The 22,619-nt window shown below is 29.7% G+C and overlaps 1 protein-coding gene across 3 annotated transcripts in view; it reads right to left on the minus strand.

The window, feature by feature from the left end:
- spn-E (tudor domain containing 9 protein spindle E) overlaps positions 1-22,619 on the minus strand; it is a 124,792-nt gene that overhangs the window by 58,746 nt on the left and 43,427 nt on the right. For 2 of the 3 annotated variants that reach the window (XM_087150692.1, XM_087150693.1), the window contains exons 12-19: positions 16,389-16,473; positions 16,234-16,291; positions 11,098-11,202; positions 10,170-10,264; positions 5,952-6,083; positions 5,717-5,870; positions 5,004-5,067; positions 926-989 (exon numbers count right to left, since the gene is read on the minus strand). In XM_087150692.1, coding sequence (XP_087006818.1) covers positions 926-989; positions 5,004-5,067; positions 5,717-5,870; positions 5,952-6,083; positions 10,170-10,264; positions 11,098-11,202; positions 16,234-16,291; positions 16,389-16,473 — 757 coding nt within the window. The remainder of the gene's footprint in view (positions 1-925; positions 990-5,003; positions 5,068-5,716; positions 5,871-5,951; positions 6,084-10,169; positions 10,265-11,097; positions 11,203-16,233; positions 16,292-16,388; positions 16,474-22,619) is intronic. The other variant, XM_087150694.1, reaches the window with a different exon arrangement.

Raw genomic sequence — 22,619 nt, forward strand, 5'->3', positions numbered from 1 at the left:
GAACTCCTATTTTTTCATTACTATTTACAAAAAGAAGAAGAAAAAAAAAACTATTCAAAGTTCAACTTAGCAAAAGAAGATTAGGGTATTATTTAAGAGGTCACAGTATCTTTGCAGCAATTTTTTTAAATAAAGGTATAATGTGGATGCTTTACATGCTAATTTAACTTATCATCAATAACTTATCTTCAAAAAATAATTAAACTGTTTAATTTCGTTTAAATTTTTTAAAAAATTTGAAAAAATTCAAAATTTTTAAATTTTTAAGGCTTTTTTATTTTAACATATTTAAAAAATTTTTTTTTTTTCTTTGTGCTTACAATATTCATCTTAACAATTTTGTGCATTTATTTGTTGATAGATCAATTAGAATATTTTTTATAGATTATTTTGTAAAAAAGTAGAAAAAAAAGGTTAAAAATTCCTGTTAGGTACATATAACATGATGTAAAAATTGTTATACCTCATAAAATGCTTATTCAATGCACAGTTTAAATAAGTGTAATATACTTAAGATAAAAAAGTTTACTTCAAAGATTTATCTTAAATAGAAAAATTCCTTAGGGATTTAATTAAGATTAAAACACAAAATTATCATCTATGAGAAAAAGCACTTTAAAGCCTGTCTGCTGAGCAAGTTTCTGTAATAGGACAATCTAAAATCATTCATTAGCTTTTTAAAAATGCAGATAGAGAGATGATTTTTTTTTCAGTGCATTTGAAATAGTTTGAAGTTTTATAATAAGTAATAAATTTTTTTCTGATATTTTGGTCATTTTTTGGGTACTGTGACCAATTAAACTAGTCAGTGAATTGGAATTTCGTACATAACCATAAATTTTATTTTATTAACATTTTTAGACGTTGCATTTACTCAGTTTTATTCCATAAATACATTAGTAATAATTATTAAAACTTTACTTACTTTATAAGCATTTAGATAAACTAAACAATCACTGAAAGTGCTATCATCCCAGGCAAGTCTGGACCTGAAAATTACAGAAAAAGAAACCATTTACTACTAAGTCAGGGTTGCCACAGAAAAAATTGAACAAAATAGTTGCTTTTAGTAGCCTAAAACATGAAAATAGTAGCCAAAATAAGAACAAAAATTAATCAAAAATATGGCTAAAATTTTGTTAATGACTTAATTGTCATATACCCTGACCCATTCAGTCAAGTTAGTGGCAAATATGATAATTTTTATATAAACATAAATGTTTTTATATATTTATTTATATATATATATATATATATATATATATATATATATATATATATATATATATATATATATATATACACAAAAAGTGATCACTCAAATTCGAAATTCATGCATCGTAATATTGTATTAAAAATTGATATATATATATATTTTTAAATCATGCAGAATTAATTTCATAGCAATAATCATTGAAAAGGCGATCGTAAATGAAATAGATTTACAATGGAGTCTATGCAGATAAAACAAATTAAAAAGTGAAGACTCAAATTTGCAATTAAAAATTTTCAACATTTATTATTTTTTTTTTAAGAAAAAAAAAAGTTCAGTGTTCAGAAACTTTCTTGTGGGGTGCAGATTTTCCACCCAATTTATGCCTTTAAAAAACAAATCTTCGCGAGGGGTTCAGAAAAGTCTCCTTTACCTGAAAATATTTGCTTTTTTAGCCTTTTCAGGTAAAAAAAGTTGCCATAGTCGCCTCATGCCAAAAATAGTTGCATTTTAGTCGCCTGTGGAAACCCTGCTAAGTTCTAGACCAGGGGTGGTCAAGCTCCTTGATAGTCAAGTCATTTTTCAAAATTTGAAATTTTTCCCGAGCCACAATTAAATATGTATTTAAAAGGTATGCAAAAAGGTATAAATTTTTTTTTACATAAATTATATTTATTGAAAACATATAAAAAAAAAGTAAAAGTACAAAATATGTGTATTGAATTTAAATATTAAAAATGAAACACATTTATTTTACTTTTCTTGATAATTCTTTAAAATTTGGTGAATAATTGGTGACAGCACTTCTCAGTAATTCTTTGAGATGCTGGTTAGTTTATACTGATTGGTGGTTGGATTTCACGAATTTTAAAGCTGAATAAAATGATTCACATAAGTATGTTGTTCTGAAAATTGAAATAATTCGACAGGCAGTCTTTTTTAATTCAGGATATTTCGATTCTGGTACAAATTTCCAAAATTCAGTAATCAACGTCGACTTATATTTTCATTGCAGAGCTTGAACGTCTTGCATCTTTATTAATTCTAATTCTCCAGATGCTTTTTGTGTCATAATTATATTAGAAATGGAAAACAGACCTTGAATTGAGCAACGTTGCACTTAGTATTTCATATTTGTTCTCAGTAATTTAAAATACATTTTGAAATACATACGGAACGATAATAAATTTTAAAAATATAATAGCACAAAAATGAAAAAGGAACTCGGGTACGTTTATCAAGAGCCAGAAATAATCCTTCAAAGAACCGCATGTGGCTCGCGAGCCGCAGATTGGCCCTTCCTGTTCTAGACATTCATGTTTTATTGAAAAGCAGCTCAATTACCTAATTGACCATGTTAAAAACCCATCTAAACCAAACTTTCAACATCCAATAGCATTTTGCTTATTTGGGGTTTCACCTGAATCTGGATTAAGGATGTGCTGACTTTTCAGCTGAGTGTAGTAGGACATAGAGATGACATTGGCATAGCTGCCAACCTTAGGAAACAAAAATTAGGAACACTATATGTGACAAAATTATACGCACCAATTACGAGAGTAAGACAAAAATTTAACTATTAAATAATAACATTAATAGACATAATATATTTAAATACCTTATGTAAATTAGTAAAAAAAAATTATATACACTATCTTTTGAGGGAAATTTATAATGTTATTTTATAATTAGGAATACCGGTAAAATAGTTAACAAAAAAAACATTACCTATTAATATATAATTATTCTTCTCCAAATTATAAAACAGAGGTAAATATTAAACTACATCATAAACAAATATTTCTGATGCAAATGTTTAAATACTACAAAAAAATTTTTAAAAATAATAATAGTTGCTTAAGATTCAATTTAGTGAAATGATCAGCAATAGCTATTGAAATAGTATTTCCCAATAAAACGATACTAAAAATTACTTCTGCACAATAATCATGATTGCGGCGATCAGAACAAGGGATTGGTTTAAAAGCAAAAATACAGCAATTTTACGAAAATTCGGAATTTTTATAAAAATATCAGATTTTCAGATTTGAGTTAAAAATTAGGAGCAAATCCGAAAAATTCAGGACAGTTAGATGTTACGGCACGCTAACAACATAACAGTTAGATGCACCACGATCTTTCGATACAACAATGTTTCACATTTAATACTGCGTAAATTCGTACTTATAAGTTGCATTTTTTTTAATAATTATTTCTCAATATTTAAAGACATGGATGTCTGGAAAATAGCGGTGAAAAAACATTAAACGGCTGGAGGGTTTTCACACAAATCTTGAAAAAATTCCCTGTGTTTTACCTGTATATATTATACACAATATATTAAGAGGAAACACAAAAATTACAGTGTTCTTGTGTGAGCTATATTGGGTTAACTATATTTATTAGTTTTAATTGCTGGAAAAACAGCTGAACATACTTAAATAATGCTATAGTAAATGAAACAGTTTAGTATAGCTGAAATATCATGGTTAAAAATCCCATAGATTTACGCTTCGAGTGGTCACTAATTTTTAAAAGACAAAAATAAACAAAATTCCCTGTATTTTCCTAGTTTGTAAAAAAAAAAAAAAAAAAAATCAAAATTCCTTGCATTTTCCCTGTTGTTTTAGGTGATTTTAAAATTTTGCAACCCTGGGCAGGATTCATTGTAAAAATACATACAGGGTTTGCACACATTTAATTAAAAGAAAACCCTTTTATGAATAAGGGATTCAACAACGCAGTTGATTCTCAATCACATTCGGATTCATTGTGTCAGCGAAACGATGAGTCACAATGCAAAAAGGACAGGGAAAGACAACGATCCTTGCCGCAGCTATTACGGCAAACTGAAGGAGGAAAATGGTCTTTGCGTGAGCTAGCCGAAATCTATGTGCTAACGGGAACAATGCTCAACATCGTGCGTGTAGTCATCGAGGCCAACGATACATCGAAAAATTTCATACAAATCTTGGTAAATCCCAATTTCCGATGCTTCAAAAAATTGCCAATCTAAAAATCTACTATTTTTCAGGGTTTATACAGAGACCGGAAGAAGAAATTCAAGGAGTATCCAAGGAGTCCAAAATTTTAAGGACTTATCAAAAATTTAAAAACTTTGTGTAAAAGATAACTAGACAGTTTTTTTTCTTTAAATTAAAAAGCAGTTATTATAAGGAACTTGCAAAAATGTATATTTTGCATAAGATATTTTTTTCCTAGCCCTTTTGAAATAAATCTTGACTTTGTCAAACTTCATCAAGAAAAATAAAGTCATAATTTTCACACATAAATAAATACATAGTACAGATGTTAAAGATTAACATAAAAACCTACTAATCGTATATTTTTAAATTTGAATACATAACAAAATCTAAAGCATTTTATACAAAAAAAAAATCACAGTAAATAATTAAGTTTGCTTTGTAACATGTAAATTTCAAATTATTTGCTGTTATTTTTTCTTCTAACTCTAGCAATTCAATTTTTTCTTTCTTATTAGGTAAGTTTTTCTTAAACTATTAGATTTTGACAGCTAAGTCATATCATTTCGTTTCCCTGCTTGAACAGCAAATTAATCAGCGGACTTAGTAAGTTCATCTATGCAACACAATAATCTAAGGAGTTCCTAAGGACTAATTTTGAAATCTAAGTAGTTCCGAGTACTCTTTGGAGACTTTTTCATTTTCAAGGAGTTTCTAAGGAGACAGTACAAACCCTGATTTTTACAATCAAAACCTGCTTTAGTTTAATCTAGCAGCACTGATAGAAATGATAAAAATGAACTCACTTGTAAGCATCTAAAACTTTTTGAAATGGTCTGGAAAAAAAGCTCTGCAGAGACAAACTAGCAGCTACAAATAAAGATGGAGAAACTCATTAAAGAGAAACAGAATAAAGCACATCAAACATGACAAGAAAATAGATACAACTTTTAAATAAATGGAACTTTTGATGCAACAACTCACATATTTGAGCATGAATTAATCAAAAAAATATAAATTACTCCATAGTTTTAACTTTTCCTAAATTTAACTTTATTTCAAATATAGTATTTAAACTTTAGAGCCCATGTGGTAATATATGTTTAAAATTACTTCTATAATAAATGTAGATATAATTTTATGTTATGTTATATTTTTTACTTTTTTTACTTGAAAATATGTGTAGTATGATAGTGTAACACTGGATTATGTTTCGCTGTATTCTTGCTTTTCATGCAGATTTCTTTTACGGTTAAGATTTATAAAATAAATAGTAGATACTACTTCGCAAGATAAAGTTGTATCCATTGCTATTTTAATTATGTCTAGTGTTTAAGAGTTTAAAAACTGTTTTGTGTTGTGTTAGTATTTCAAAAGGTAATTTTCTACTTAATGAATTTTCCATATAACGAACTTATTACCTGGATTTAGCGACTTTGTTAAATAGAGGTCCGACTGTATTTGCTTTAAAAATATATCGCATGTCTTATAAAATATATGCATAAAAAATGGTTATTACCGATTATAATACAGTCATCTAGACAACGAAATACATATCCAAACACTATTAACTTGCTGAGCTTTATATCCAAAGGTAAATTTGACATAACACGCCCAATGAATGTGAGATCACCATCAAAAGGATTCAGCGATCTGGAAGTAAGTGCCAAAGCCTGAAAATAAAATTTTATGACAGATAAAAACGACTGACAATTCTTGGTAAAAATGAAAAGAAAAAAAAGTAAAAATGAAACCTCTTTCAGGTGCAATACTGCATTTCCGATGTCAGAGAGGTCAGGGGGATCTAGAGCGAAAGCGAGCATTTCTTGAGGTTCGCAAAGATTCAACCTTTTCAGCTGCAAAATTGTCCGTGTGAGGGGACATCTCTGAAATAATAATAGACAATGAGAAGACATCTTAACATGCAAATTACTTACCAGGATAGTAAGCATTGCCAACCTCTAGTTATAAAAATGCAGAAGATAGACAAAAAAATGCCTAAAAATGCAGAAGATTTTTTTGCAAAGATGCTTTAGTAGCACCTTTTGCTTTTACTAAAAAAAATTTCGTAAAGTTTCTTTTAAAACAAAGTCTACCTTCTTCAGACTTAATTATTAAATGTTTTTCTAGTCACATCAGACATCGATGAGCAGAATTGAGTCCGATTTTTTTTTACTACAGAAAACACCCTTTCGCATTCAGCATTGCTGTTGAATAAAGTCAATATAGTCAGACTTAAAGAAAATACTAGTTATTGGGTGGACGGGTAAAATGCAGAAGATCTTATCTTCGGTGCGAAAAAGCGGTAAAAATAGCTAAAATAAGTAAAATACAGAAAGCTTCTGCAAAATGTGGAAGGGTTGGCAGCTATGAGTAACATAAAAACATTAAGTATCTGGGTGAACAATCCTAAAGTATCTTTTTTGATAATAGAATCATTTTATTAAACATACGAAAACAGTTAACTATTTAAAATTGACAAAAAAATATCTATATATATGCACATTAACATTGAGAACATTACAGAAATATCAATATTAACAGTTATGCAGAAATAGGAAATTTAAGAACTGCATTCATATGAAGTAATTGTCATATCAAGTAATATTAGTAATTTCGCTCCAAACGAAATTTCATTAAAAGACTTCCTACTTTCACTGCAATCTTTTACCTTCATCGTAAAGCAATAGTCACATCGAGTGGAGTCGTAAAAAACTAGCCAAACATATGCTCGATCACCGACTGTCGAATCACTAATCTTTGGATTCAAGTGGCAGTTATATCTTTTCTTTTTGGGAGCAGCTTTGGGAATACAATTAAACACTGACTCGCTTCGACCTTGCCGAAATCCTGATTGTATTCCCCTGACACTTAAGGTGAAACTTATGAATGGTTTTTCAATTAACAAACAGTAAGTTATAAGCTTTGTATAAAACTGTGTTCAGTTGACAAGAAATAAATAATAAAAACATTGTAAAATATTATTAAAAATAAATTATTGCAATATTATTAAATAATCTCTCTAATGTTAGCTGTTATGCCAGTTACAACCCCAGCTTCAATTCAAATCAGCCAGATTTAAAATCACTCAATAAATAATGAACTGATTCTTTTCTTTATAAAATACTGATTTAAATCAAACGACTTCTACCGGTTTTATTAAAGACTATGGAAGCACTTAAGGAACCACTGTCTGTTGTTTACTTGACCCCACCCCCCACTAATGTTTGTGATAGGCTTCCCTCCCTATACACACACACACATATATTATTATTATCCGAATTATTACTTAAGTATTAAACGAATTATTATTTAGTATAAATTTGTAGTTACAACTGCTAATGTTCAACTCCGTAGTTTTGAACCCAACACAAAAGACAAGGGAACGTTTGGATCAAGTATTGTGGGAAATTTGCTTTTGTGGAGGACTTTTTGATGAAACTAACCCTCGTTTGCAAAAACTACGAAAAGCTCTTCGCCTGACGGCAAGGGGTCTCTAACCCCAGATCCATCAACCACTGAGGATATTTTGTGTCATCACCGTGGTCGGTGCAAGCCGGATGCGCAATTCGTGTATACCAGCCAACACTGGGATTCAAAACCGGCTCACCTAATTGGAATGCGAACGCTCTATCCCCTGAGCCAGGGATGGGGAAACTACGGCCCGCCGCAAGATTTCATCCGGCCCGCGGGCAGAATTTTAACTAGCCGATCAGTGGCGAATATATCTACTTTGTTTAAAACTATTTTTGTTGATTTCTTTTTTAACAAAGTACTGATGACCTTTTCACTTTCTCTATTTTTGTTCTACAAAACATAAATTAATTAAAATAGTTAGCACAAACAGCTTTAACTGGTAAAATGTTGAAAGCAAAAGTTCTTTATAGAATAGCTGTAGATTAGCTCCAACTAGTATTTGTCTTTCTCGAGGAGCAGACATATGGAATCTAATATAGGGGAATTGTACTTCACATGAGGCTGACTACGCGTTTTAAGTTCAAACGAACGGATTTTTCTGCAGGCTTGAGTTCTAACATAATTTACTGCGTATGGAAAGGTTGCACACATACAACGTCATTGTAAATAATGGTGAAATTATTAAATGTATAAAATGGCTTCTGCCTTTTTGAGTTATTTGTGAAAAAATTTTATCACAAAATGGCAACTAAAAAACGCAAAGTTGATGTAGAGTGACATGCACTCAATGATGAATTGACTTTATTTTATTTCAGAAGTTTTTACTCGGCCCACCAAACTTTTTTTTCTAGATTTTTGGCCCACGACCAAAAAAGTTTGCCCATCCCTGCCCTGAGCCATCACGACACAAATATCTGGTTAAGAATAAATCCACCGTGGTTGCAAAATCATGAAACGAGGCTTAGGGGAAATGTATTTCTTGTATTGGCTGCACAACGAGACAATTGAGCTTTCAAACACATGACAGGCTGTGGTCCATCTACCAGAAATTACTGTACCTTCAAGATATTTTTGCCAGGGAATACTATGGATTATCTACAGGAGACGACCTATTATGGATCCCATATGAGTCAATTATGTGGGACTCACATAAATCAGGAGTATTTTCTGTCAGAGCCCACTTTTAAACCATATAGGGTTGAGCTTTTTTTCCCCTCTAATTGCCCATTTAGCATAATCTTCATCCAAAGGGGATTAAGTATGCATTTCTTAAGGTTGCCACTCAAATCTAAAGAAAAAAAGGTTTCCCGTGTTTTCCCTGTATATATTATAAGCAATATATAAATAGGAAACACAAAATCACTGTGCAAATGTATGAGCTATAGTAAGATAACTAATACTAGTTTAAATTGATGGAAAGTGAAATAAAGAACTGTTCAACGTACATAAAAATAATAATACAGTATAGTATAGCTGAACTATCTTTAAATAATCATAATTTGGGACCCTGTCATTTGCATGTGACATCAGGGTTCACGCAGAGATCAGAAGAAATCAAAGGAGTCCAAAATTTTAAGGACTTATCAAAAATTTAAAAACTTTGTGTAAAAGATAACTGGAATTTTTTTTTTTAAAATTAAAAAGCAGTTGTTATAAGGAACTTGCAAAAATGTATATTTTGCACATTTTTTTGTTATCACTTTTACACATAAATATATTTCTCAGTTTCAAATATTGTAATAAATCTAGTTAAAGTACAGATGTTAAAGATTAACATAAAAACCTAACAATCTTATAATTTTAAAATTGAATACACAAAAAAATCTAAAAATTTTATACAAAAAAAAAAAAAATCACAGTAAATTATTAAGTTTGCTTGTAACATGTAAAATTAAAATTATTTGCTGTTATTTTTTCTTCTAACTCTTGCAATTCAATTTTTTTTTCCTTTAAAGTTCTTCTAAAACTATTAGATTTTGCCAGCTAAGTTATCACTTAGTTTCCCTGCTTGGACAGCAAATTCAGCAGTGGATTTAGAAAGTTCATCTATGCAATGCAATAATCTAAGAAGTTTCTAAGGACTAATTTGGAAATCTAAGTAGTTCCAAGTACTCCTTGGAGACTTTCTTATTTCCAAGGAGTATAAGGAGTCTGTATGTGTGCATGTGTGACGTCACGAACTCGGCGTGTTTGGCCAGACTTTTTCATTTGTTGTGTGTGAATCATGGGTAGTTCATGTCAGTTCTCATCTGCAGTACTTAAATCTGAGCTGAAGTTTGTTGCCTTTCAGTTGCTTTGTTCATAAGAAAAGTAGAATGTCTGTTTGCAGATTTATATGTTTTTAAATAAATTATACATTATTATTATATATACTACAGAAGCTCAATTTTTTCGTTTTAATGGAAATCAGTGTTTCAAATCATATTGGAAGTTTTCTTGCAGATTTTCAGGTCGATGTACTTCAATTATTAAGAGACTCTAGTTCAAAGCATGGAAGACAGAATTAACGTTTCTCTTAGGATGCGGTACAGCAGAGAAAAATTCCAAACACAAACCTTTATCTCTGGAATGCCATATTCAGGAAACTTGTTATAAAACTCTCTGGGAACCATACGATACACTCTTCCAATGTCAACTCTTCCTGCTCTACCTATAACAATACAAGAGTTTATGGATACTATTAAAAAATAAACTTTACACAGAGATGCCACTCAAGTCTGGAGATAAAAAATTCCCAGTCAATATTATACACTATTTAGTCAGAATTATTATAACAGACATTCATAGATGCTCTCAAAAACTCATTCTCCTTTAGTTTGAAATTATCAGTTTTGAAGATTTCTATCATTCTAATTTGTAAGTAATCAAAACTGTACCATAATTAGTTAGTTTTTAAATCGTCTGTATACAAATAGAGGTATGTAATTTTAAATAGCATGAATATTCAATCAGGATATGAATTTTACATCCAGCAAATAAAATTTTGAATGGCGTTTAGATATTTAGTGAGATAAATTGAGCAGTGTATTAAATTCTACATTTTAGATAGGTCAATCGTCAAAGATAATAAAAGAAAAATACGATATTTAAATAAAACTTTATTAACATTTAAACTTGTAGAACAAAATAGGCATAAAGCAAAGCGCAAAAGAGAGAAAGAACAAAATTTTACTTTGTTTAACATTTAATTGTTTTTTCTATGAATTATCCATTGTATGTCAATCTCAGTATTCACTTTTATGTCATTTTCCGAATTTCTGCCACAAATGTGGTAGTAAAGGGTTTCTGCCATGCCGGTTTTAACCGGTTTCTACCAGTGGTTTTAACCACATTGGCAGAAACTCGCCAACCTTGAGTCAATCTGCTGTGAGAGTGGCCCTTCGCTCCAAAAAGGTTGTGCACCCCCCTACTGTCCAGATTTCTAAAACTAAAGGTGCATTTATAGAAATAATTGTAACACTAAAAGTAGTAAAAAAATATAACCTTTTCTTTGAATGCAGTTGGCTTTAGAGGCCCATTCCAGCTGAAGACATGTATAGTTTGTGGTCGTATCCGTTACTAAATTTTTGGTCAAACAAAAATCTATCACTGGAAAAAGAAAAGGAATTTCCTCTAAATATGCAAATCAGAAATATTAAGTGATATTCGTACACACAAAGTGCACATACTTACAAAAAACAGTCAAATCCCGTTAGAGCCAATTCCTAAGAACCTGTGGGGATAGTAGTTTTCGACAATGTCAACCTTCATCTATAAAAAGGTATCCCATCTATCTATGTATCTATCTATATATATGCATTAATATATTATCTTGTGGTGACAGTAGTTATCGACAATGTCAATGGTAATCTATGAAAATGTATCCCATCATAGAATCGAGTTAACATGTCTTATATACTAGTGAATTGGAATTGTATTTTTGTAGAGGTAGACACACAGTCAGGGGTCTGTCCAGGCCGAAATCACTACCGTTCAGCGGTACCTTCACAAAATACTTTTTCTTAAAATTTTATTTTTGTATCAATTAAGAAACGATAAATCTATATTTTTACAATGCTTTTGTGTTGATTTTTTAATATAATTTTTCACAAATTATGTCAAAATTTTCACAAAATAGGTACCTTTCAGAAAAACCTAGACCGACCCCTGACAGTACTCCCCCACCAGAATTATAGCTGTGATAGAATTCGATGAACAGATACCACTAGTTGATTCATTGCTGTTTTTGTAAGAGGTTGGGAGAGCTGTATTAAGATCACCATCGCTGTTGCTCCTGTGTTGCTATTAGCAGTCGAGTGTATGCAAGCCGACGTGTGATTGAGACTGAGTAGCAACAACGAGAGGAGGTGGATAATGTTGCAGTCGCAAGTCGACTGTTCAATGTGGACCATCCATTGAAGCAGGCGTTACTGTCAAGGTAGGAGTGTCTATTTCGAAGAGGGAGTTTAATCTAAGGTGCGCATGTTCATATCACGCCTGGGTCAACAATGTGGGGATAGTAGTTTTCGACAATGTCAACCTTCATCTATGTTAAGGTACCTCATCATAGAATCGAGTTAACATGTCTTATATACCAGTAAATTGTAATTGTATTTTTGTAGTGGTAGATTAAAAGGAAACAATGCATTTATTATCACTTACCAATCAGAAATTACGTCATCCGTAAATTTTTATCAGTACAAATAGTTTAGAACCAGTGGAAATTAAAAAATTCTCTAAAACTATGCATATTTTCAAACAACCGAACTGGAAAGCACTTTTTTGGAAAGACACCTGCATAGCTGCCAACCTCTAGTTATAAAAATGCAGAAGATAGACAAAAAAAAAATGCAGAAGAAATGCCTAAAAATGCAGAAGATTCGCAACTGCATACTAATTACCAATTAATTTATGAAAGAAGTGGATTTTAATTATTTATTTATTTATAAATCCACTATAATATAAGCATAAAAAAGCAGTACTCACCTTTTTTTAAAACAAAAAAAGGAAATATTATTTTTATAAACTTTTGACCAGCTACTTGATGGTACAATATTAATTTCATAATTCTTGATAAACGGTTCTGCCTAAGGCTGTTACAAGAGGAGTCTGACTTAAAGAAAATACTAACTATCAGGTGGCCGGGTAAAATGCAGAATCTTCTGCGCGTAAATGTGGAAAAAATAGCTAAAATAAGTAAAAATGCAGAAAGCTTCAGCAAAATGCGGAAGGGTTGGCAGCTATGCACAAGCATTTTTACTTCATCAAACATGAATGGGTTGGGGTTTCGGGGTGGTCCCTTCCGAGTGATTCGTCTTTTTTTTTTTACACATCCCTTTCATATCTGAAACTCTTTATTTTGAAGATGCAAAAATATTTGAATTCTGAGATCATTGCATACTTTTGAAGAATGGAAAAATGTTGAGATCAGGAGAGGAAATTAGCTTGCGTTGGTTCCTGGGAATTCCCTACAACGGGACTTGACTGTAAATCATTCATTTTACCAAAAACAAATTTTGAGTACCTAACACACACATTGAATGCATGTAGTAACAAATAGAATTTGTTATTTGTGTAACTTCTATGTACATGTTCTATGCTTTCTTTGATTTTTTTTCAAAGAACACCATAATTTTTAAAAATTATGACAAAAACATTTTATATTTGAATCAAATATGACTATGAGTGGGGATTTTGTTACCAATTCAGATATTTGGAACACAGTGAAATTGAGGGTAAATTCCATTTTAAATATTAGATTTTTCGACGACCTAAATCCATGACAAAGTTGAAAAAAAATATATGAATAATACGTGTATAATTGAAGTATTTCATCAATGTAAGAACATTTTAAAGGCAGAAACGCAATTAAAATCTAATATATTAGAATAGATTAAAAATTACTTATTGGAAACATAAGCACCAAAAAGATTGTTAATTGAGCATTATTAATTTAAAAAGAAAACATTTAAAAAATCTTTTTTAACTCCTATTATAGAAACATCCTTCAAAGAAACTAACAAATATTAAAGCAATCCATATTCAACTAAAATTAATCCACAATTATTAAATTAGGTTAAATAGAATAAATAACTAAAGAATAATGTTTTTTATCAACAGAAGAGCAAAAATATAAATAAATAAAAACATATTTTTTAATCATGAGCTATAAAATAAGTTTCAATAAAACAAAGCTGTAAGAAGTAGAAAAATAAAAGTAGAACTTATTAACCAATAAAATGAAATAAACTTTTCTACAACTAAGTCATCCTAAAAAAATTAATTAAATTTAATAAAAATATTATACAAATAATCAGTATTTAATTAAAATTAAATCATATTTAATCAAATGACAAACTTTTTTAAGAGGAAAAGAGAAAAAACTATAAAAATGCAATATGTTAAGATTTTCGATTTAAAAAAAAAATGAATGGTATAAATATGAATGAAAAAATAGATAAAAAAATATAAATTACGATAGTTACACCCTAAAATTAATAAAAAAATAATTAAAAAATTTATTTTAATGAATGAAAATTATCAAAACACAAAAAGAAACTAGCAAATATATGAAGAACATTGATGTTATTATTTTTTTTTAACTGAAATAATGCCAAATTATAATCAACGAAAGATTTGTTAAAATAACCAAATTAACTAATATAAAACAAAACTAATTATTAAACACCACAATATATTTCAAAATTAGTTATAAGAAAACAAAGAAAATGCTAAAAACTTATTAAAAAAATTTACAAAACAACAATTAAAATTTAACGATACTTAAAAGAAGCGTTACCAGACATTTTAAAAGACCGCAGATAAGGCAGGATATAAAATCAGATTAAATTTTTTAAAAAAAACGTTATTTTAAAACTTATAAATAACAAGAACTTAGAAGATTGAGTGCAAAATTTAAAGGGAACGGAAAAAAAATTCAAAACTTAATCGAATTAGAAATGTATCACTTGAAAAAAAGGAGAAAGCTGCAACAATCTGCTTCATAAAACAATAGTTTGCTTTTAATCACAAATAATTGATTACGTTTAAACTGCTTTTATTTATAAAAACAGACGATTTTTAACGAAAGCAGGCGTGATTCCACATCAGGCAAAACTTGCAAATGATACCCCACCTCTGAGGAATCAGAATAATTCACTCAAAAATGTTTCTTTAATAGATATCAAATAAATAGGCATAGTAAGGGATAAAAAAAAAGTTTTGTCCTTAATAATTAATGCATGATGTGAAATTATTAAACAATAATTTCCCTTAATAAATCAAAGAGAACAAAAATAGAATTTAAAAAAAATAATAATTAACATGTCAAACACTCTCAAGACAGAAGTCTCTGCTCAAGTTCCTGACTTGGTCATCCAATTGACAACACTCCAAAAACATTTAAGAACGCTTTAATATTCTATTGCGCAAGTGCAAATTACACAATTGAAAATGTGAAAGTATGCGATAACAAACTTCAAAATTTTAGGTTATTAAGATGTTCCATTTCTTTTCTCTTTTCTTTTTTTTTGCACACGATTAATTCCAAGAATTTTTCATGACTTAACGAAGTTACTATTTTCTCCGACAAAAACACAACAATAATTTAAAAAAGCATTATAATAACATTCATTGAAATAATAGGTATAACCAAAAAACTGTTATTCTCTGCATCTTCCTATTTAAAGATTTTAAATTTAAAAGACAGAGTAAAGAAAGAGTTAAAGCAATAAAATAGCTGAAAAAAATACAAAAGCAAATAATTTTTTTTTCTGCAGAATTACATTCCAAAAATTCTTTTCTTGTTCATTGGAAAGGAAAGAAATACTCCTGATTTTTCTGTTCTCATTTCGGAATAAAAAAAATTTGCCAATGACTAGCTTGCTTCAGCTAAAATTTTAAATTTATAAAATGAAAAAAAAAAAAGAAAATTCTGAAATCACAGAAGTTTAAAAGATAATTTGATCTAGAAATGTTTTTTCTTTCATTTCTTGAAAGAACACCATAATTTTTAAAGAGCACGATAAAAACATTTTATATTTTAATCAAATATGACTGTGAGTGGGGATTTTGCTACAAATTCAGATATTCGGAACACCATGAAATTGGGGGGAGGGGGTACATTCCATTTTGAAAATAAGATTTTTCGATGGCCCAAATCCATGACTTTTCATGATTTTTTTTTCAAAAAATAGTTAAAGTCATGACATTTCATGAAAAATTTTGTTCAATACTGATATTCATGACTTTCCAGGTGCGCGGATACACTGCATATGATGTTTGTGCGAAGGGAAAAGTAGCAGAAGGGCATGCAACACACGAATGTATGGCGTGAGGTGGACTACCGTCTCTAGATGCTTTCTGTGTGACCGACAGAAGTCGCATAGAAAATCTGTGACACATGTATACAAAAGTTCCTTCTACATTCCGTGTACATTTTAACAATGAATTCTTTTTCATTAAATAGTTATTGCCGTTTGTAATCGCTCTATTCATTTTGAATCCACGAAAACGTTTTAAAAATTACACAGAATATTTTTTGCAGAGTTTTGAGGTTCTGCTTAGTTATTTTAGCCACAGGAAGCAAAATAAATATTACTACAAAAAACTGTTAACGAAGACACAAAATAGAAAACAAACCATATTTGACATCGGGTACAGTGATGGAACTCTCCGCAATATTTGTTGAGATAATTATCTGCCCAAAAAGAGAAAAGGGGAATTCAATTAAATGGACAGTTTCGAGAAAATGAATGAATACAAAAAAAAAAGAAAAAAAAAAAGATGAAACTAACCTTTCTATGATCTGCATGAGGAGGTTTGAAGACATTCTGCTGTTCCTCAACCGTAATGGAAGAGTGGAGGGGAATAATCCAAAAGCTAAATATTTGGAAAAAAAGTCTTATTAATTTACATAGAAGAATGTCATTGATTTTTATTGGGAAGCTGATATAAGTTCTATCATGCTCAAATAACAGGGTGCATAGCCAAATTTTATAACAAAAAATAACCAACTTTTAAGTACTTTTTAAGCACTATATACATCAAAATGAAGTCAGAAGTGCAGAATAGCTTGCAAAAAGGCAGCAAAGTTGCACATGAGAGTGCAAGAATCCATTGGCGTCGTCAGATAAAATTTATTGGGGGGGACCATACTTAAGACTGTTATTTTCACGTTTCTTGAGAAAAAAAGAAAAATATCACACACACACACATATATATATATATATATATATATATATATATATATATATATATATATATATATATATATATATATATATATATATATATATATATATATATATATAATAAGAGTACAACTCTAATGAATGAATAAACTCTGCATCATAGAATCAAGAAACATCTTGATTCTATGATGCAGAGTGGTCCGTAATCTACTTCCTCATATATAATTTTAGAATCATCTTTAAGAATTAAGTTTAAAAAACTATACAAATTTGGAATAGCAAACTACCATTTAAAAGCGGGAAAAAACGATAAGAAAATCGTAAGAATCACTATTAAGATAAATGGAATTGAAACTTTCAAACCAGTTTGATTGCTGAAAAAAGTTAGAAATGTCTCAAATAAGTGTCTTTCAATTCCTCTATGTTTTTTCGGCAACTAAACATAAATTTTTGATCATGTTTTGATTTTCTTTTTTCTCCCCTTAAATATCAATTTGTGATCCTTTTTTTTACTTCATTTGTGACAAGAATTCTAGAAATTTATCAAAGGAGTTGTCTTTACGGAGCATCATGTGTACAATTCTGTGAAAAATTACTATTAAATGCGCAGAAAATTACAAATCAAACAATCTATAATGAAATACAACATAAAGTACTGTCTGAGTAAAAATTTTCAGACTAGAGCAAACGTTTGAGAAAATCGAAAAATACAATTTAAATCTCTTTTATTTAATTCTTAAAGTATATTATTAAGAAATAACGCTACAAACAAGATTTGCAATTACGTAACATTTTATAGAAAAAATTGTTAAGATCAAAATTAGTATTTTAGCCTGAGCAAAAACTTAAAGGCTACCAGTAATTTTTAGAAATAAATATAATTAAAAAATACTATGGCTACTATGACGATTGAAAAACACTTCGATTTGCAAATTTGCCATGAATTCTTGCTATGTATTTTTCATTGCGTTTTTTAGAAGTTTTGGTGGCAAAGGTAAAGAGATTAACTGATCATGAAAAGAACCGATAGAAGCTTTTTCTTCAATAAATATTCGTGCTATTGCGATGATAATGATAGGTAGTTCAAGATCAAAGACTCTAGTCCAGGGATGGCGAACCAATGGCACGCGTGCCATTTATGGCACGCGACACAATATTTTGGGCACTCCACCGATCACAATTGTTGTTACACTATGAATTGTTATTACACAAATGTTATGACACTATGAAGCATATGTAACAATTATATTAAAATTCACAAAAAACAAACAAAATAATAAACAATTAATAATAAAAAAATTAAAAATTAATACTAAAAAAGCAATTAATAGCCGTAAAAAACAAGCTAACAGTAAATAACTAGCAAAAAAAAATCAACAGTCCTGCTTAAACTAACATCTTACAACCTAATATAAGTTATTGGTCATCTAATCTGCAACAACAGAAGTCACATTGATATTACTTTAAGTTGAATTACGTGCATAACTGAGACATTGCAAAATGTTTTTTTTTTCTTTTTTCAATGTAAATAAAGAGTTTTGAGTTGATAGTATTTAGTATTATTATTTTCCCAATAATCACGAAGTCAGAACTAATTGACGGCACGTCTATGACCTCATTAAGCAATTTTTTAGAAAAAATGTCACGTTGGTGTATAAAGGTTCGCCACCCCTTCTAGTCAGTAAGTTCTTAAAATTGAAAGACAATGGTAAAAAAGGGTGCGGAAAGAAGAAACTATGTTCTCGTGTGATAAAAGACGAGATTACAATAATATAAAACATGTACCTAACTTTGTAAAAAACTAGTTTCTTCTATGAAAACTAGAATAGTAGAAGTAATTCGAAAAAAAAAAGACTCTTACACAGGCTTCTCAATTTTTATATTTTTTTAATATTATTTTCTTTATGTTGACTTCAATTGAAACCCTAAATTTGTGCCGACCACTTTTTTCAGATAATTACAAAATTAGAAATCCTGTTTGTTGTGTTACCTCTTAACAATTTTAAAATTAATTATAAAATAATATTTATATCCCTTTTACTTTTATTTTTAAATTTTTTTCACTGGCCTTTAAGTTTTTATTCAAATTATTCTTATGCAAAAATTAAAATTATACAAAAATTGAATTTTGTTCAAACATTAGGTTGGCACATTGATCTAACGGAAATTTCTTGGAAAAAGCAACAAATAATAATAAATAATTTTTTTTAATTATTTTAACTTTATTAATTGCTTTGGTACATGCTTGCGCATGTTGATTAACATCGATTTATTGATTATTTACTTTCCTATTTTCTACCCCATGCGCTGAACTGGCATTCGGCTTGTAAATAAATAAAAAATTTAAACTGGGGAGTTTTTCCGGATGATGCAGATGCAACTGTGCAATGTGAAGGTGTGATTCAAAATGGGAATCAGTGAAATAAGCAGTAAATACAATTATGTGTCTTAAAAATATAGTTTTATTTTGAAGAGAACATTTTGTCTGTTAAAGTTTTTGATGAGAATGACATGAAATTTATAAATGCATAATATTATGTCATGTAATCCTGCGTGATAAAACAATCACGAATGAGATAAATTTTTTGGGGCATATTTTAACACTTTAAATTGTAGTCGAATTTTTTTTTAAAAAATGTAAGGAAAAAGTCATAATTCGTTTTGCTAAACGAAATTTTTTTTTTCTTACTATGAATTTGAATTGATCTGGATTTCTGAGATGAAAGATACAACATTAATAATAATACTGGAGAAACTATCTTTAATATTGGTTTCAGTAGAGATTATCATGATTACAATAAATATATTTATAAAACTCTAAATTGAAAAAAAAAAAGGAAGAAAAAAAATTTGAGAAATTCAAGAATATTAAAGCAGTAAGTTTAGCCATTTTCTCATCTTGTTCCGGTTCAAAACGTTTTAAAAATCGAAATTGTTGTCTTTAAAAAGGAAAATAAAATTTTATTCAGTTGATTGACAGAACTATAGTATTCATATTTTGAAGAAATGATAAATTATAATAATTGTGATGGGAATAATTTTTATGCCCATTTTATTTAATGTATTTATCTTATTATTATTTTCAAGCAAAGAAACAGACAAGATGAGATATTTTTGGTTTTCTAGGATTGCATGATTTATTTTGGTAACCATAAAAACTTCATATAAATGTACACGAAAAAATAAAAAAGACAACACATAGAACTCTTATTTTCCTTCCTCTATCGGCAGTATTTATAGTTTCAGTATTAAAATTTTAAAAATTAATACTTTTAATTCAGAAAAAATATTTGTTGAAAATACCAAATTATGAAAATGTTGATTAGTACAAAATAATTTCTTTAAAAATTCCATATTATTTTGATAAAAACAAAATAAATAAAATTACATGAAGTAATCATTAAATACTCATACAATAAATTGAGTTTAACAATTTGTCTCATTCTTAAAAAAAATATTTTTATTAGTTTTTTTTACCGTAATAAAATTATATGAATTTTTTAGGAAACTTTTGCATTTAAAGTAATTCTTCATTGTTTTAAGCAATTAAAATGCAAGTTAGTGATAATTATTTATATTTGAACATAAATAATCAATGTTTATATAATTTTTTTAAATTAAATTTTTTATTAATTTTATAAATGTCCTTATAAACATAAACGTGACATTAAATTTCTGAATGAAAACAAAGTTATAGAAAGGTCATTAAAATTCTAAGTTTCTATTTATAATTTTAAAAATTAAAAAGTTACATTGATTTTACAAATATAAGTAAAAAGTAGCTCCGTGCGTTCAAAATAAATTCATGCGCAATGAACAGTAAAACCATGAAATGATGTACTGTATAAATGAATTTAATATACAAACTATAAAACAATTCTTGCAAACATATAATAATAAATGTATTAGTAAGTGATTTAATACAAACATTTGCTTACCTCCCCAGAATTTATTTAATGACTTCTTATTATCCAACGATAAACATTATTACGAAAACTTTAAATAAACTTTATTTAAAAAAATAGCAACTAATAATTTAAGTTAAAACAATTAATGAAACAAAATATAAAAGTAAACATAATTGCAACTTATATTTATCAAAATTTCGAACTGACTGGAAATGTCTAGTTTAAATAATGATGGAATAATACTGTGAGCGCTTATACGTAACAGAAGATTTAGAATGATTCTATTTCAGAGAAATTTTCTTAACAAAACCACCAAAAAAAAAAAAAAAGACAAAAAAATAGAAAATGTCTTACAAGAATCTCCCTCTACTGAAATCCCCCCTAGAAATTCTGGATAATTGCCTGTTTGAGACAATTTATGAATGGGTAGCGGTCTGTTGATATTTGACATTTTAAAAAAGAGGGCAAAAGAGCCCAGGGCCATAAATACGATAAAGATAAATTAAAAATGCTAACCATTTTCCCGTATCCTAAACTAAGGCGGCTATTTTTGGGTATCAAATGACTATGAGTGTTATGTTGAGGGAGAATCATCTTTATCAGTGAGAAGAAAAGGAATGGTGGGAAGAGTGTTTTATTGCTTATTGAAGGAAAGGGTGGCTGTGTCGTTTCTTGTAGTTCTCTAAACACCTGTTTTATTTTTTCAGACAGTGCATTTTTCTGTGTGTATTTTATTTTTTACTAATTTTATTTTAATTATATTATATAATAAGTTGCGCTTTGTAAAAATAAGAGAGAGAGAGAAATTAAAAGTTATGGAAACAAAACGGAAATATTTTCTCAAAATAATGAACCTTGGCTTCCCAATTATTGGGGGGGGGGGGGGGGGGGGTCCAGACCCCTCGGACCCCTATGGTTCCGACGCCAGTGCAAGAATCTCACCGAACTCAGCTCAGTAGACACACATGCGGACTAAGTATTTCATCAAACATGTAATATGATTGGTGCTTTCATACGCTACGGACCAAAAGTAAGCCGAAATGCATTATGGTTCAATGAATTGTGAAAACTTAGAATAAAACAATGTGAAAACCACGCTTTTGCACGGTTGTATGTAGCAAAAATCAACATGGTAAAGAAAAAAAAAAATCTTATTTTCAAAAAGGGAAAATTAAGCCTTTTCTTGTTGTTGCTTCGTCAGTCCAGATCTATGAGGCGGAAGATGGCATTTAGGGCAGAAGTTTTAGTTCTCTCAGAAAATAGTAAACCTTTAAGATGGCCGGTAGCTAGGCGGGAGATGGTGGTGCAGACTCTCCTTTCAAAGGGAAGGGTCAAAGAAGCTCCAGGCTTAGTTCCCTTGTACCAATGGTGGGTGGGGGGAATCAACCAGTCTCTGAGAAGCTGGGATTTCTTCAGGGAGTAGAGTTCAAGATAGATAAGATCAGAAGAGGTAGGGTGCGGTTGGCTGCAACCCTCTTTAGCTAGGCTGTCCGCTAAATCATTACCATAGATACCGAACTTTAAGCCTTTTTTTAAAAACACCCAATGAAAAAAAGCACCTTTAAGGGCTTTTAAATTATGAAAGTTGAAAATAAGCACCTTTAAACATTTTTTAAAAACGCTACACACCCTGAATAAGCTGTGATTGGTAAAAGCAAAAGTCAGTTGACACGAGTGCGGAACCATCGTTACCCATGGGAGGGAACACCAGGGGCCTCAAGCACCCAGGGGGCCCTTGACTTGCAGTTCATTTACGTTGCACCAGATCTGCACAATGGGCTTTTGGCTACGATCTGGGAAACATCCCTGAGGATGATCCGAAGACATGCCATCCCAATTTTGATCCTCTGCAGAGGGGATGGCACCCCCGCTTCAGTAGCCAGACGACCTGCTCACGAAGTCGAGCACTCTACGGTAGAACAGTTTA

This window comes from Parasteatoda tepidariorum, chromosome 9 (assembly GCF_982258835.1).
Source record: "Parasteatoda tepidariorum strain Cologne lab strain chromosome 9, Ptep-v5.0, whole genome shotgun sequence".
NCBI lineage: Eukaryota > Metazoa > Arthropoda > Arachnida > Araneae > Theridiidae > Parasteatoda > Parasteatoda tepidariorum.